Raw genomic sequence first — 13,971 nt, 5'->3', positions numbered from 1 at the left:
CCCAACCACTGACCGTGCTGCGTGTGTCCGCTCTTAATGGCAGGGCTGGGAAAACAGTGTTTATAGAGTCTTTAGTGAGCCCTGCGCGTTCAGCTTTAAAACACTCCCCTAAGGCAGCCCCGCACCCCGACCGTTAACGCCTGAGTGTCTCTACGTGACCGCCCCGCCCCCGCCGGGGCCCGCGGCCCCCAGCGCGCGTGCGCACCACATCCCGCCCGCTCGCTCGGGCGCCGGAAGGGATTTTGCACCCTTCCGCCGTGGCGTCACGTGACCTCCCCTTGGTAACGCAAGATGGCGGCGCCCATGCTGCTGCCCGAGTCCCCTCTGGGGAAGCTGAGGTGAGGCCGGGGCCGCGGCCGCGCCCGGGCCTCCCCGCGGGCCCCACGGGGCGGCGGAAGCCGCCGGGGGGCCGTGGAGGAGGGCGGCGGCCCGGCGCGGGGCCGCCTCGCGGCCAGGCCCGGGAGCGGCGCAGCGACGCGCGGCCGCCGCCGCCATGGCCGCCGCGGGGTGGGGGTGGGAGGGAAGGGGGCGGCCGGTGCCGGCGGCCGGTGCCGGCGGCCGTTGGGCGCGCGGGGCCGGGGCGGGGGGAGGGGGCGGGGCCCCGGGCGGAAGCGGCTGGGGGCGCCCTCCGTGAAGGGCGCGGGGGGCGGGGCCGGAGCCCGTCCCGGTGCCGGGGCCCGCGCAGGGGGGTGCGGGCAGCTCCGCTCCGCGGGCGCGCGCGGGCCTCGGCTCCCGGTTCCGGCCGCGCGGGGGGAGCCCGGCTGCGCCTGGGCGCCCAGCAGCAGAGCGGGCCGCGGAGCCGCCGGGGGCCCCGGCCGCCTGGGCCGGCGCTGCGGAGCCCCCCGAGTCCGTAAAGAGCGAGGCTTTGGTGTCGCTGCTTGAGGGGAAGGGGCTCCCGCCCTCCTGTTACAAGCTGGGGAGGGAAAGGAAGGCTAGAATGAAAAGTGACAGAAAGCGGGTTGTTATGAAGAGGCGTTGGGCTGCCTTGAGAGTTTCCAGCTCTAGCGAAGGCTTCGGGCTGCGTGTAAGCGGCCTTGGGGCGTTGTTGGGCAAGCGAGGATGAACCAGCAGAGATTCAGTCGTGGAGAAATCTGAGATCTGGGAATTACCCGTGGTGCCTGGTATGTGTGTTCTTGGTATCTGTGTGCCTTAAGGCTCCTGTCTGTAGAGAATGTGGAGGGCATCAAGATACCAAGAGTTTCTGGCTTAGGGAAAGACTTTTCAAATTCCATACCCTGTGGAAGAGACAGTGACTGGAATCACAGAGAGAGCGGGATGCCAAAGCTTCAGGATAAGGAGATCTTCAGCTTTTTGCTGGTCTCATGTAGTGACGAAGCTTCAGAAGCCTAGGCCAGCTGCTGCTGGCAACATGCAGCTTTAATAGCCTAGGCGCAAGTTTACAGAAATGTTAAATATTCCTGTAGAGTTGCAGTTTTATATGGATATTTGTAAATTTTGCTGTTTGTGCATTTTATATTGTTGATGTAATTGAGTACTTTTATGGCAATACAATTCTTTGGCTCCTGTAACATAAAAAATTGTCATCTTCAGCCATCAAAAATACAGAGCTATCCTGAAGAAGGAGAAACGGAAAAAAAAGCGTCAGGCACTTGCTAAACTCAGAGATTCAGGTAAGCACATTTTATTGCATTTCGTATTGTCAGTTAAACTTTTGGTTTTGTTCTAACAGGACATCATTTTGTGAAACGTTCAATCAATTAGATGCAGTGTTTCAATCTTTATTTTTATTTTTATTTTTTTTCCGTCCTCAGAAGCTACAGAAAAAGATGAATCAATGTCTGAGGAGGAAGAGGATGAGCTGGAAGAGGAGGAGGAAGAAGAGGAAGAAGAAGAGAAAAAACTTGAGGCAGAAAGGTCAAAAATCTAGAAACTAAAATCTATTCAGCTTCTAGTTAAATCGATTATAGTAAATTAAAAAGTAGCAGCATGCTGTGTAAAATAGAATTTATACAGCTTTTTACAAAGCCTTAATATTTCCAATAGAAAATCCTAATTTATATTAGATAAGCTGCAGTTAATGCTGAACTACAAAATTTGAATTGTGTGTTTTGTTCGTTTGGCTTATCACATGAAAGTACATGCACAATTGCACAGATTATGGAGAGTCATTAAGATTTCCCTAAGCGGTATCTGGTTCTGTTGGCAGACAAAAACTACATGAGCAGTGGTTGCTAAGAGAAGAAAAGGCCCAAGAAGAGTTCAGACTTAAGAAAGAAAAAGAAGAGGCTGCGAGAAAACGTCAGGAAGAAGAAGAGGTGATGTATAGAATGAGAATTATAGTTGACTGGCAATCGGGGCAATTTAGCGTCATATCTTCTCCTTATCAATGTCAAGAAAACTAGGTCTGGAAACATAAACTTGGAAACATAAACTCACTTTTTTTTTTTTTTTCCCTTTTAGAGGAATAAAATTAAGAATTTTCTAGCAGTTCGTTTGCTTATAAGCGAATGAAAACTCAATGATCAAAGAGTAATACAACATGATAGTTTTGAACTTGGCTGTAGTGATTATAAAGCATTCATTTGTTTTCTACTTTTTTGTCCTAAAGAGAAAGATCAAAGAAGAATGGGAAGAAGAGCAACGAAAAGCGAGAGAAGTGGCACAGCAGAAGCAACAGCAGAAGAGAGAAAGAGAGGTGATTCCTAGAGTGGGAGGATAAACATGTTACATATCCTCTCACATTATCAGATGCAACAGTCTATGCATGCTGAGGAAGCATTTTGTTCTATACAGTGAATGCATAAATGCATTAGTTACTTCCTCTTTCCTTTCTGTCTAAATTGCTGAAAAAAATACTTCCTTGAAGTAGATCTAGTGAATTCACACAGCTAGAAGAGTAACTAATTTTAATGCATCTGGTTGCTCGTTTTCTCTGTAGTTTTTTACATCAGCTAAACACAAAGGTGTGCTGCCAATGCATCTGATATGTGCCCTTTTTGCATTTTGTGTTAAAGATAATGCTTATAATGTTTCTTATATGAACACAGTCAATGTTGAAGAAAATTCCCGATGAGGATATGGAATATGGCGTTACACTTCTGCTGTTCCTTAACGTAGTTCTTAATCAAAAGATATATTGCAGCTCTTCTTTACCTGACTCATCCAACAGGACGTATCTTTTTTTTTTTCAGAGCTCCTTGGGTGGGAAAGAAAATTTGACTGAAGATATTAGTTATTGTTGAAATTTCTGTTAACTGTGGATTCTTCCTAGATTTTAGAGTTTGAATTACTGGGATATGAGATGCGCTGTACAAAAATCCAAAGTGAGGACTGACCTGCCATCAGTAACAGGGCTTGCAGCTTTCTAGGATCTCTCTCTCATTAGCTTCTGTGCAGCTGCAAAAAATGAAAGGTTCTAGCCAGTGCTGTTAGAGGTGTCATGCTAAAAATGCTGGCTGGATTCACCGTTTTCCTGGCTCTAGTCACAGCAGGAGAAAAGAAATGAGCGAAGAGTATTCTCTCCTGCTTTTAGTAGTTGATAGTGTCACTAGTTGCATAACACTCCCCTGATGAATGAGGAAGAAGAGCAGTTTTTGTATTTCCTGTCCTACTTCCTCACGTGTCAAGTATTCCTTTCTCTGTTTGCAGAGTAGGGAGAGAAAACGTTTGCATCTTTTAAGGCTGAGATGTGGTGAGAACTGAGCCACAGTAACAGCAGGATTTTATTCCTTTCTTCTCCTTTTCTCAGGATTTGTCTGATCCTTCAGTGGGTTAATTGATTCCCTGAATTTGTGGAAGCTGCTTTCTGTGTTTTTGTTGTTGTTTGCTTTTTTTTTTTTCCCCTCTTCAATGACTATCTTACTGATGTGGTGGTCTAAATTGGCCCATGGAGGGCTCAAGCACCAAGCAGGCTGTGGGAGTGTACAGCTGGGTGTGGAGCCACCTGTTTCAGCAGCCAGGAATTGTTAGATTGATTTGGCCTGTCTCATGAAACAGCAGCATCCTGTTAAAATTCTGATCTTATTAGTTTCTAAGGTCTCTTTTTCTTTTTCCTCCCCAATACAGACAAACATTTTCTCTCTTTTTTTTTTTTTTTTTAAACAGCATGGGTAGTATCTGAGGTACATGATGATTAACACCAGATGCTGTCTGGGTACTCATCTTGAATTGCATTTTTTTTTCCTACTTGTCGTCGTCTTTGTTAATTAATTATCTTTCAAAATAGCATAATGCTATATACGTTCCTGTGTTGCTTTTGTATAAATGTCTTTATTTTTGGGACTTCCTAGAATAAATTTACTAGAATTGGTTTCAAGTTAGTTCTGGAAAATTTGACTTATTGCTTTGCTCACATCATTTAAAGGAGGGAAGGGACTCCATGTCCTCTCACCTTCTTTCTGTGTTTGCAAGACTAGATGAAGTAAAATTTACCAGGTCTCTGATAGCATTTTCAAACAGTTACTGATTTTACTTTAGCAGAGGCTCAATAAGCAACGGGTTTTGTGTTACAAAATGTTCTGAGAAGTTTGGCACAACTAAATGGTTGTGCATTTAACAGTAACGAAACAGAGTACTAGTGCAAAGGTACGTTTAAGTATTGAGTAGTTAAACCAAAAGTAGTTTGAAAAAAGAGAGAAAATGCCACTTTAAGTTCTATGGCATTTAGAATTAAAAAAGTCATCAACATGAAAGTTTTCAGATGTATCCTTTAACAGCCTTGTAGTGTGTGAGCGACTACAGAGCAAAAGTAAAACTTCTGTTTTTTAAAGCAAAACTCATCAAACTTTCATTACATGTAATCAGTTTTGTAAATTAGGTTCTTAACTAAAGAAACCAGATGTTTTGCGTGTCCTCAGGGTTTTCACTAGTCCTGTGTTTGCACCATTTATAGGCAGCAGTGCAGAAGATGCTGGATCAAGCTGAAAGCCAGGTATGTTCAGAGAGTTTTCCAATAATAATAATAAAGAAATGATTTAGTTTCTACCTGGTGTTTGTGTCCTAGCATGTTGTCCATCTGGTCTGAAGAACTTAATGGCTTGAGTAAACTTAGTATGTGGTGTTTTGCATTAGCTGTAAGTAATGTGTTTATGGGGTATAGCATAAGCATTTTTGAGACTGTTTGGTAACTGTGTAGTTGTACATGCTTATTGCTGCTCAGGTGATCCGAGTCTAAAATGAATCTGGAAAGTCTGTTTTGTACGCTGTTTAAAAACTCTACATGACGGTATGTTAGTGAGGCAGAATGCTAAATAAATCTGCTACTCCTTCTGGGTGGCAAGACAGCTTGCTGCTTAAGCAGATGGCAGGATATGTATCAAAGTAGCAGCAGAGGAAGGCACAGCTTTGTTGTTGGTTGGTTGGTTTTTTTTGTTAAGAAAGTAAAGGGAGAAGGAGCCCGTGTGCTGTTTGAGTGCTTTTACTCTTAGAGAGGTTGAATTAGTCTTTTTCCTTAAAGAACATCCTGACTTTAAAATCGTTGTCATATGGTTATGTTTTTGTAATTTTTTTTTGTGCTTAGACTACTGCATGAATCTGAAAATCACATTTTACCCTAGTTTCCAATTGTTTGTTACTAACTACATTGGAATTATGTTGAGATCCAAATCATAGTTGTTTTACTCTATGAGTAGAAGACTGCTCTGAACTATTAATTATCTAGAGCTCAAAACATATTATTAGCCTTTCCTGCAAGGGAAGATGAGCAAGTGAAGTTCATTAGAGTTCTTCATGTGAAGCGCAGGGGTTCAGGTGGTCACTTCTGATGCTTCAAGTGACAGTGCTGGTTTGTTGAGAAGAAGGTACGGCCAAGAACACGGGGCCTGGTGGCAGGCTCAAACGCTCACTGCACATAAACACATTTTTTCAGTTAATTTAGAAGAGAGCTTAGACAGATGAGCTTTACAAAGTCTTTGGTTAATCAAAATGAAAGCTCCTTTTTAAAGTCTGTGTTCAGACTTTAGCTGTTTGGTTTTTTGCTTTGTTTTGTGGTCAGCTGATATTTGCAACTTAATCACAAATTGGATTTCAGAAATCATAATCTAATGCCCTTAGATAAACAACATGGAGGATATTAACCACAATGCTAACTATGGATTTATTTTCTTGTTGTTTTAATTCAGGCCTTCAGCAGGTTACTCTTTTTTTTTTTTTTCTTAGCCTTTCCTATTTTCATTAAAAGTGTTAGCAATAACTTTGCTGAGCTTTTGAGCTGTTCTAAAGGCAGTTAAGAAGTAGTCTCAGCCTTCCAGCTGCCATGTGGACTCATAGGTGACTGTTGGAGTGAAGTAACTAACAAACTTGAATGAATGAAAAATCCTTGTAATTTTCACAGAGAACAAATGAATTTGTTGATTAAGGAACAAATTATATCATGTTGGTTAATTTTTTTTTTTCTTCAGTGAAAGAAAATATTCAGTTTGGACAAATTATGAATGTGGACTTGTTCTTAATACTGAGCAACCGTTAAGAAAAGGTTTTCATCACCAAAGACAGGAGACACGGGGTAGCTTTATAAAGCAGTGCTTAGATAGGTTTAAGTGGAGTGCTCGTGGGGATTTAACTGATATTTTTACTTTGACATTACATTTCTTTGTTTGTGTTTTAATGCCTGTGGCTTTTTTTGCAGCTGGAAAATGGTATTACCTGGCATAACCCAGAGCCCCCAGAGAACATAGGAACAGAGAAGGACAGAGCAAATTGCCCATTCTATATTAAAACTGGTTCCTGCCGATTTGGAGACAGGTAATCAATTGAATATTTACTAGCATGAAAATGTTTTTGAGGAATGAATGGGAGGGAACTCCATTAGGTCATATGCAAACTGAAGAAATATTGCTTTATAAATTACTACCATATGTTTGGATGGGATATCCATTCTGGAACTAGACATTGAGTGCAAACCCATCACCTGACTGAACGTGTCTATTGTTATGGTATATTGAGAATAAATACTGGTTGTATAGGTCAAACGGACTTTAATTCAGCTCAGGGAAATGCACAGATACTTTCTGACTGAATGTGTGTGATTTCTGCTGGTATTGCAGGCCTGAAGGAACTGATGTGGTGAGCTGGTCAGATGATGACAGTTTTTGTTTTGACTGATTTGCATTTACGGCATTTTTTATCATTTAAGAGTTCCTCCCCTATTTTACACACAAACATACATACATATGCACACACACACACACACACACACACACACACACACACACTGACCAGAGCACATTAGCTGCACCGTTGAGAGGTGTCGTTTAACTCTGAGTTCTTTTGTGTGCTGTGTAAGTCTGGGATGTGCTCATTCCTGAATCTTGGATAGTGTTTTGGCTGTCCTATCTCAAACAGGAAGGAGAGTAGCAGGTGAGAGCAGAGAGGGAAAACAAGATGATCAGAGCTGAGGAACAGCTTCTGTAGGAGGAGTGACTGACTAGTCTTGGCTCTTCACGTTGGAAGACATGGTGGAGGATGGATGTGGTGAAAGAATATTGAGCCTATGAATAGGATGGGGGAAGAATTACTTTTTTTGCAAAACAGTTTAATTAGCTGTCCCTGAGCTTTTAGCAGCTTAAAAGAAAGTGCTTACATGCAACGTACTTGCAAAACTTGTGGCACATCCTGTTGCCACAGGATGTGGTGAACGCCAAAAGTACAAACAGGTTGATGTAGTTCATCAGTGACCATTAGAGATGATAACCCAAATCAAGCCAGATGCTACATAGTGCCTGAATTTTTGTGGTAAGGAGGAACATTACATGAGCAGGGAAAGACTGAAATACTTGCTATTTTATGCTGAAAGTTTACCTAATAAGGCCGTTTTTATTGACTTCTATTGCTGAAATTGTGTGGTCCATCTATTTTAGTATTCTTTATCCTAAAGGTAATTTGTTTTAGAGTGGTCTACATTATGGATAATTATGTGATAATTTAACTCTGTGGAAACTTCAAATCTATGTCTGGCTTGTATTCTGAAATAGGGGCTAAATTCTTAAACAAAACTTAGGTCAGCTATTTCACTGCAGACTGTTTTGGCCATCCAACTTTCAGTGTTTAACTCTTTGTTGTCTTTGTAGTGTTTCGGTTTTCATACTATTTAATTTAGATAACCTTGACTTAATCATAAATTGGATAAAAAATCAGTTTTACTTCAAAAAGTTGTGCAGAACTGTGAGCATGCTTAGCAGATTAACACTGAGAAAGATGTTCTGCCCTGTTCTTCTTGCCTGTAGCTGCTAGCCCATTTCAACTCCCTCCCCTACACTGTCTTTCTTCCTTACATACCTGCTCCTTCCCTGTTGTGGCCACTTATGCCTCTGGCATTGACCAGGAGTTGGTGGGCTGAGCAGCAGCAAGGGTGAGGACTGGAGAACGGTGTGGGAGCTGACACGGGCAAAGCGGTGATAATTCCATGCCCGCATTGCCAATAGAGTCATAGAGAGTCATAGAATCCTTAAGGTTGGAAGGGACCTCTAGAGATCATCTAGTCCAACCCCTTGCGCACCTGTAATAGCTGAACCTTGTCAAGGCTTCCTCTGATTGAGGAAAGTAAAGCTGTTTGAGTTTATTAATTTCCCCAGTGACTCAGACTAATACTTGTTTTTGCATCGTTTTTTCTTGTGGCGGATACTATTTTGCCATGCAAAACATGTTCACTGTGCACCACTGCTCTATCATTCTGTGTACAGAGAGTGTTGTTTGGATATAATCCTCTGAGTTCTACAATCCATATAAAGCACTGAAATAAGGCAATTTTTAAAATGAAAGTCTTACTGTCTCTGTCGTTTTTTGAATTTCTTATTTGAAGTCTAGGCAGTAACAGCCTGTTCCAGGACCTGACTTCCCCCCAGTTGCCTATGCTTTGCCACTGCTAGATAAGAGAGTGGACTGGACTGGCTGTTGTTCTGATCCTGTCACAAAAAGCACTGTGTGTTAAAGAGCGTGTGACTCACTCACTTGGGCAAACGCTTGAATCTGAGATTAGAGAGCACAGTGAAATACACAGGGAGGCTAACGTCTGTGTTCTTACCAAAGCTAAAGGGTTGGGAGGAAGAATTGTTTCTTAGCATGTGAGGGAGGTAGCCTGAATATGATATACAATAAAGGAGATATAATAGTTTTATGGTGGCCAGGAAAATGCAGATTAAGACCAGACTTTTTCCTAAAAAAATGTTAAAAAAAAAAAAAAAAAAAAAGAGAGAGAAAATCCATCTGGTGTCTATCCAGGTTCATTCAGGTCTATACCTGCCACCTCCCACCACAAAATTGTTTTTAAACAATTTCAGTAAAAGCTGTTTAATTTGCTATGCTATGTGGAAATGTGCTTCTGAAAAGCCTATTCTAATAACTGAAGTCAGTGGTTCACTAGTGAATCTTTTGTAATGTGAAACTGTTACTCTGAGTGGAAAGTGTTTGCAATTTCAACAGGTGCAGCTTTTGTCAAGTGAAAATGCTTTTTGTTTGTTTGTTTTTTCCCGTTCCTGCAAATACCCAGGTGTTCTCGCAAGCATAACTATCCCACCTCCAGTAAGACGCTGCTCGTCCGAGGAATGTTCCTTACCTTCGGCATGGAGCAGTGCCGGAGAGACGACTACGACACGGACGCGAGTCTGGAATACAGCGACGAGGAGACCTACCAGCAGTTCCTGGAGTTCTACGAGGACGTGCTCCCCGAGTTTCAGAATGTGGGGAAGGTTGTTCAGTTCAAGGTATGCAGCAGCTTGTTGAATTTTTGGCGGGCGCCATGTAAGGTGTGTTTTACCAGTCCTAGCTGGAGTGCCATGCAGCGTGCTGCAGGTACATTTTTGTGCACCGTGGAGAACTACGTGGGGTCTTTACTGCAAACTGCACATCTCTTACGGCACCTGTGCTCCTCTCACTGTCCTCAGGGAGCAGTGTCTTATTCGGATAAATTTCTGTCCCCCTACCCCCAGACTTTTATAAAAGCTGATGCTGAGGCACCTTTGCGAGTACGCAGGCAGCTCAGTAATCCACTTACCTCAAGTCCCCTGTGATTGACCCCAGAGGGCCTAGGGGCTCTCATAAAATACAGAGGTTTGTCTGCTATTGCAGCTGTGCCCTTCAAAGCAATGCCTGAGGAATGAAACGCTGAGGGTGTAAAATGTGTGTGGGGTATATATCGAATAATGTAATTTCAGGGCTGCTGGCATAAAAAACCCAGATGTTGATGAACTGAAAAGGTAGTGGATATTTCAGTAGCAGGAATTAATTTGAACTGGCTGTACTAGAAAAAGGTATGCTATGCTCTGCAAAGAATGTTGAGGAATTTCATCCATCCTGAGTTTATGCATGAGGTTTGCTGAATCTTCCCATTTATACTGTGATTTCTATGGGGAATAAAAAATACACCTGTAAATGCAGACCTTGGAGATGGATAACAGTCCCAGGTTGCCACAAAAGGTGTGGTTTGAACAGTGAAATACCCTGTCCTAAAATATCCTGCAGCACTGCGTTCTGCTTGCCCTCCACAGCGATGCTCTGAAGTCGCCGGGAGGCACAGAGTGCCTTTCTCCTTCTGTTGCTTGCTATTGACAGCTGCCTTGGAATTGAACTGTTATTAGCATTTCAAGCAAGAGGAAAGTAAAGTAGAAAAAGTGAATTTTCAATGGTTCTATTGATGAGTGTTTTCAAGTAAGAAAAAGCCACTCGTGTGGAAAAGTATTTCCTCCTTTATTATCCCCTCATGGAATAATAGCAAATATTGTTCCATCCTATAAGGTGGCATATAGATTCCCAATGGAGTGTGGGTTAAAAGCTGCCTACGTTGAAGATCTGAGTTTGATGATTATCTTTGGGGTATAATATGTAAATATATTTTAAGCTGCATGTACTTGGGTCTGCAAATAACCAAGTAAGAGCTTTTAGTGTGGCATTTCTCAGCTTCTGAAGTAAGTGTGCAACTGTAAGTGGATTTTCATGGGCATTTTCATTTTATTATAGGTGCTTAGAAAAGGCCTGTTGGCTGCAGGGCTCTCAGCTGTGACTGAGTGGAGTCTCTGCTGCCATTTGGATTCACTTTCAACAGACTTCCTTTTCCAGTGTAGCCTGTGGTTTTAGTTCTCTTGTTCTTTCTGGACAGAATCTCACTGGAAGATTCTGGAAAAACACAATTTTGCTGGTTTCCCACCTAAATGTGCCCACGCCCAAGTGATTTTTGCTTGTTTTTGTGTCAGGGTTGTTGCTTATCCCACAGTTCATCTGTTTGTTCTGTAATATTTCACTGTATAATTGCATGTTATTGCTCAGGAGGCCCTGGCCTAACCCAGCGCTCTGCGGGTGGATGGGAGTTTGGTGATGAAGGAAGCAGCCTGCCTCATCTGGAGGAGAATTAGGGAAAGGGCTGGGGACCAGAGGCTGCTCTCGCGCTTCTGCCATGGAGAACGGGCTTCTGGCCCCTCTCAGGGTCCCTGACCACTGGCAACAAGCGGTTAGAAGCAAAATGGTGCCTTTCCAGGAGGTCTGGATATACTTGGAACACTTCAGTTGTTGTGAAAAATGCTGTTTCAGAACTGGATATTCAAAGCTTGTGACTCCAACTTTTTTTCCCCGCTCATCTTGCAGGGGTGCTGAACAGCTGACCTGCTCTAAAGACTCTTTAGCCATAATGAATGTCGAGTAAAGGCTAATGAGGAGGCTGTTAATTGTTTTCAGGGCAGGATTTGGCTGTTGCTCAGTAGGGCTGGCGCAGTCCGAAGTGCAAGACAGCTGAGTACAGGCTGTCTTGTAGGCTCGATGAAGCAGAGGTCCCGGCATTCATGGAAGCAAAATGCTGGCAGCATGCAAGCATAAACCAGAAGGGCTTTTCTTCAGTGCTTTTATTTAACTAAAATTAAGCGTTGGGATCAGAAGAACTGGAAATCCTGTGTATGTTCATACTGTTACGCTGTCTTAAATCAGAATGGTCATCAACTGCACGTGCTTGAGCTGGGGTGCTGTACATAGGTCTCCCTTGCCCTAACTTACCGTTTCCTTCCCTTTAGGTCAGTTGCAACTACGAGCCTCACCTGCGAGGAAACGTCTACGTGCAGTACCAGACGTAAGTACCTGCAGCCTGGCCAAGGCTGAGAGCGCAGGCCGGGGCGCAGCCGGGAGCGTTGCCTGTGCCGTGGGCGCGATCCGTTCCCGCTGCCGTCACGGTCGCGCGGTGCCGGTAAGCGGCCGCCGCGCGATAACGCCCCGCGCCGTCTCTCTGTGCGAAGGGAGAAGGACTGCCAGGCGGCGCTCGCCCTCTTCAGCGGACGCTGGTACGCGGGGCGACAGCTTCACTGCGAGTTCTGCCCCGTGACGAGGTGGAAGACTGCGATCTGTGGTGAGTCTGAGGAGCGCGGGGCCCCGCAGGGCTGCTGCGGGCTCTACTGCGCAGCGGGGACCGCCCCGGGGCTTTGAGGTCCGCCTCATTGTGCAGTTCAGCTTCAGTTAACGCTTGCCTGCGTGTATTTAGAAAGGAAAGGGCATATTCATAGCGTGTCACAGTAGTGCCCAAGTCATCCTAGTGGATGTATCTTGGATGGGAGAAGGAAGCGTGCATCCCAGCTAGGGATATAATAGCGCACAGGAAGTACTAACTCATCTCTTTCAAACACACCAACTGTTTTTGAACCATCAGCAGTTCTTAGCAGTAATTAACAGGTTTGAATTCTTTACACGTACATTCTTAGGAAGATTAAGGTAGTAAAATTGTTTATTAAGATTGTTTTAAGCTAAAGCCTTAGTAGCTGGTTTAAATATGAGTTAGAAAGTTAGTAAAGTTAACTACTGTAAAAATAACCTAGCATCAATTCAATTAATAGATCCTTGGATGCATGTTTTTTCTGTTGAAAGAAGCAGAATGCAGCATGTTTTCTTTCCAGTAGGCACATAATGAAGAAAAAAATTTAATAATTAGGCCTGGCTCGTAATTGCATTTGTGCTCTGTTTGTGATTGATAGATTCTGATAAAAAAAAAAAAAAGTTTAAAAAAGCAACCCCCTAATAATCTGTTGCAGGCTTATTTGAAAGGCAGAAGTGTCCACGAGGGAAACACTGCAACTTTCTTCACGTATTCAAAAATCCACACAATGATTTATGGGACGCCAACAGAGACATACGCGCTTCTCCTGAGCGGACTAATCAGTTGTCCAAAAACTCTGAACGGAGAAGCAGAACGAGCCATCGTGACGACTATTACAGCCGGTCGAGGAGGAGGGGCAGCCCTAGCCCTGAACATTCGTACCGGAGAAACGGAGAGTCCGAGAGGAAAAAGAACAGCCGCAAAAGCAAGAAGAGGCGCCGCTCTGGCAGGTCGAGAAGCCGGGAGCGGAGGAGATCCCGCAGCAGAGGGAGGAGGAGGAGAGGCCGCAGCCGCAGCAGGAGCCACAGTCGAACACGCAGTAGGAGCAGAAGTCGCAGTTCTTCTCGGTCCAGGAGCAGGGGTAAAAAGAGATCGAGCAGCAGAGGAAAAAATAGTGAGACTCCTAAAACAAAGTGAGAATTACTTTTAGAAATTTGCTAATTGATCAAACTTAGAGCTGACAAATCTTTCCAATAGGGCACCAGATATATTTGAGTTACAAATAAAGTGTTCTTGCACATTAAAATCAGTTTCTTCCTAATAAAGGAACCTAGTTTATTGTGTGCTAAGCTTCAGAAAATTAAAAGTTTTAAGTCCTTTTTAAGGTGTGAATGTCAAGTACTCTAGCTACTCTGTCCCTCTGAACTACTGCAACATCTGAACGTGTTTGAGTACAAAATAGAAAGAGAAGTAAAGCTTATTTGGTACTTGCTTATTCCTGTGTTATGTGTGTGTTAAGTGTTCGCTGTCCCCATAAGGAGTTAGTTCAGAACAGCCCGTGTGCTCTAAATTCTCACCTCAGCATACTGCAAAGTCAAGTCTGTAGAAGACAGCCCTGTATATTTGCCATATGTTTATGGGAAATGTTGTTCTAGGCAAAGTAAATATAATTGTGTTATGAGCTGGAGAAATGGGATTTAAAGCTCCAGCACAGAAGAAACTTCAGTCTT

At 43.6% G+C, this 13,971-nt stretch overlaps 1 protein-coding gene across 2 annotated transcripts; it reads left to right on the top strand.

Moving 5' to 3' along the window:
- The first annotated feature begins 253 nt into the window (after positions 1–253).
- On the top strand, positions 254–13,736 carry ZRSR2 (zinc finger CCCH-type, RNA binding motif and serine/arginine rich 2). 2 transcript variants are annotated; one of them, XM_010219280.2, is made up of 11 exons: positions 254–338; positions 1,552–1,631; positions 1,773–1,875; positions 2,168–2,276; positions 2,570–2,656; positions 4,853–4,891; positions 6,587–6,702; positions 9,446–9,659; positions 11,952–12,007; positions 12,171–12,280; positions 12,957–13,736. In XM_010219280.2, exons 1-11 carry the CDS (start codon positions 292–294, stop codon positions 13,436–13,438), a joined length of 1,443 nt encoding a protein of 480 aa, XP_010217582.2. In that variant the 5' UTR covers positions 254–291; the 3' UTR covers positions 13,439–13,736. The 2 variants fall into 2 exon arrangements, with proteins under 2 accessions (XP_010217582.2, XP_088376332.1); XM_088520206.1 differs by lacking the exon at positions 254–338 and adding an exon at positions 1,093–1,121.
- The last annotated feature ends 235 nt before the right edge of the window (positions 13,737–13,971 follow it).

The sequence above is a fragment of the Tinamus guttatus genome, unplaced genomic scaffold (assembly GCF_059628265.1).
Source record: "Tinamus guttatus ecotype Peru unplaced genomic scaffold, ASM5962826v1 Tinamus_guttatus_pri_ptg000083l, whole genome shotgun sequence".
In the NCBI taxonomy this organism is placed as follows: domain Eukaryota; kingdom Metazoa; phylum Chordata; class Aves; order Tinamiformes; family Tinamidae; genus Tinamus; species Tinamus guttatus.
The sequence above is the reverse complement of the archived record's forward strand: the minus strand, read 5'-3'. Positions and strand labels throughout refer to the sequence as shown.

What these genes read in the sequence shown, in the direction of transcription:
- ZRSR2 (XM_010219280.2), top strand. Translation starts at nt 292, where the DNA reads ATGGCGGCGCCCATGCTGCTGCCCGAGTCCCCTCTGGGGAAGCTGAG. An exon ending in TGCTAAACTCAGAGATTCAG is followed by an intron (nt 1,632 to 1,772) that starts GTAAGCACATTT and finishes TTCCGTCCTCAG; the next exon opens with AAGCTACAGAAAAAGATGAA. An exon ending in GTCTACGTGCAGTACCAGAC is followed by an intron (nt 12,008 to 12,170) that starts GTAAGTACCTGC and finishes CTCTGTGCGAAG; the next exon opens with GGAGAAGGACTGCCAGGCGG.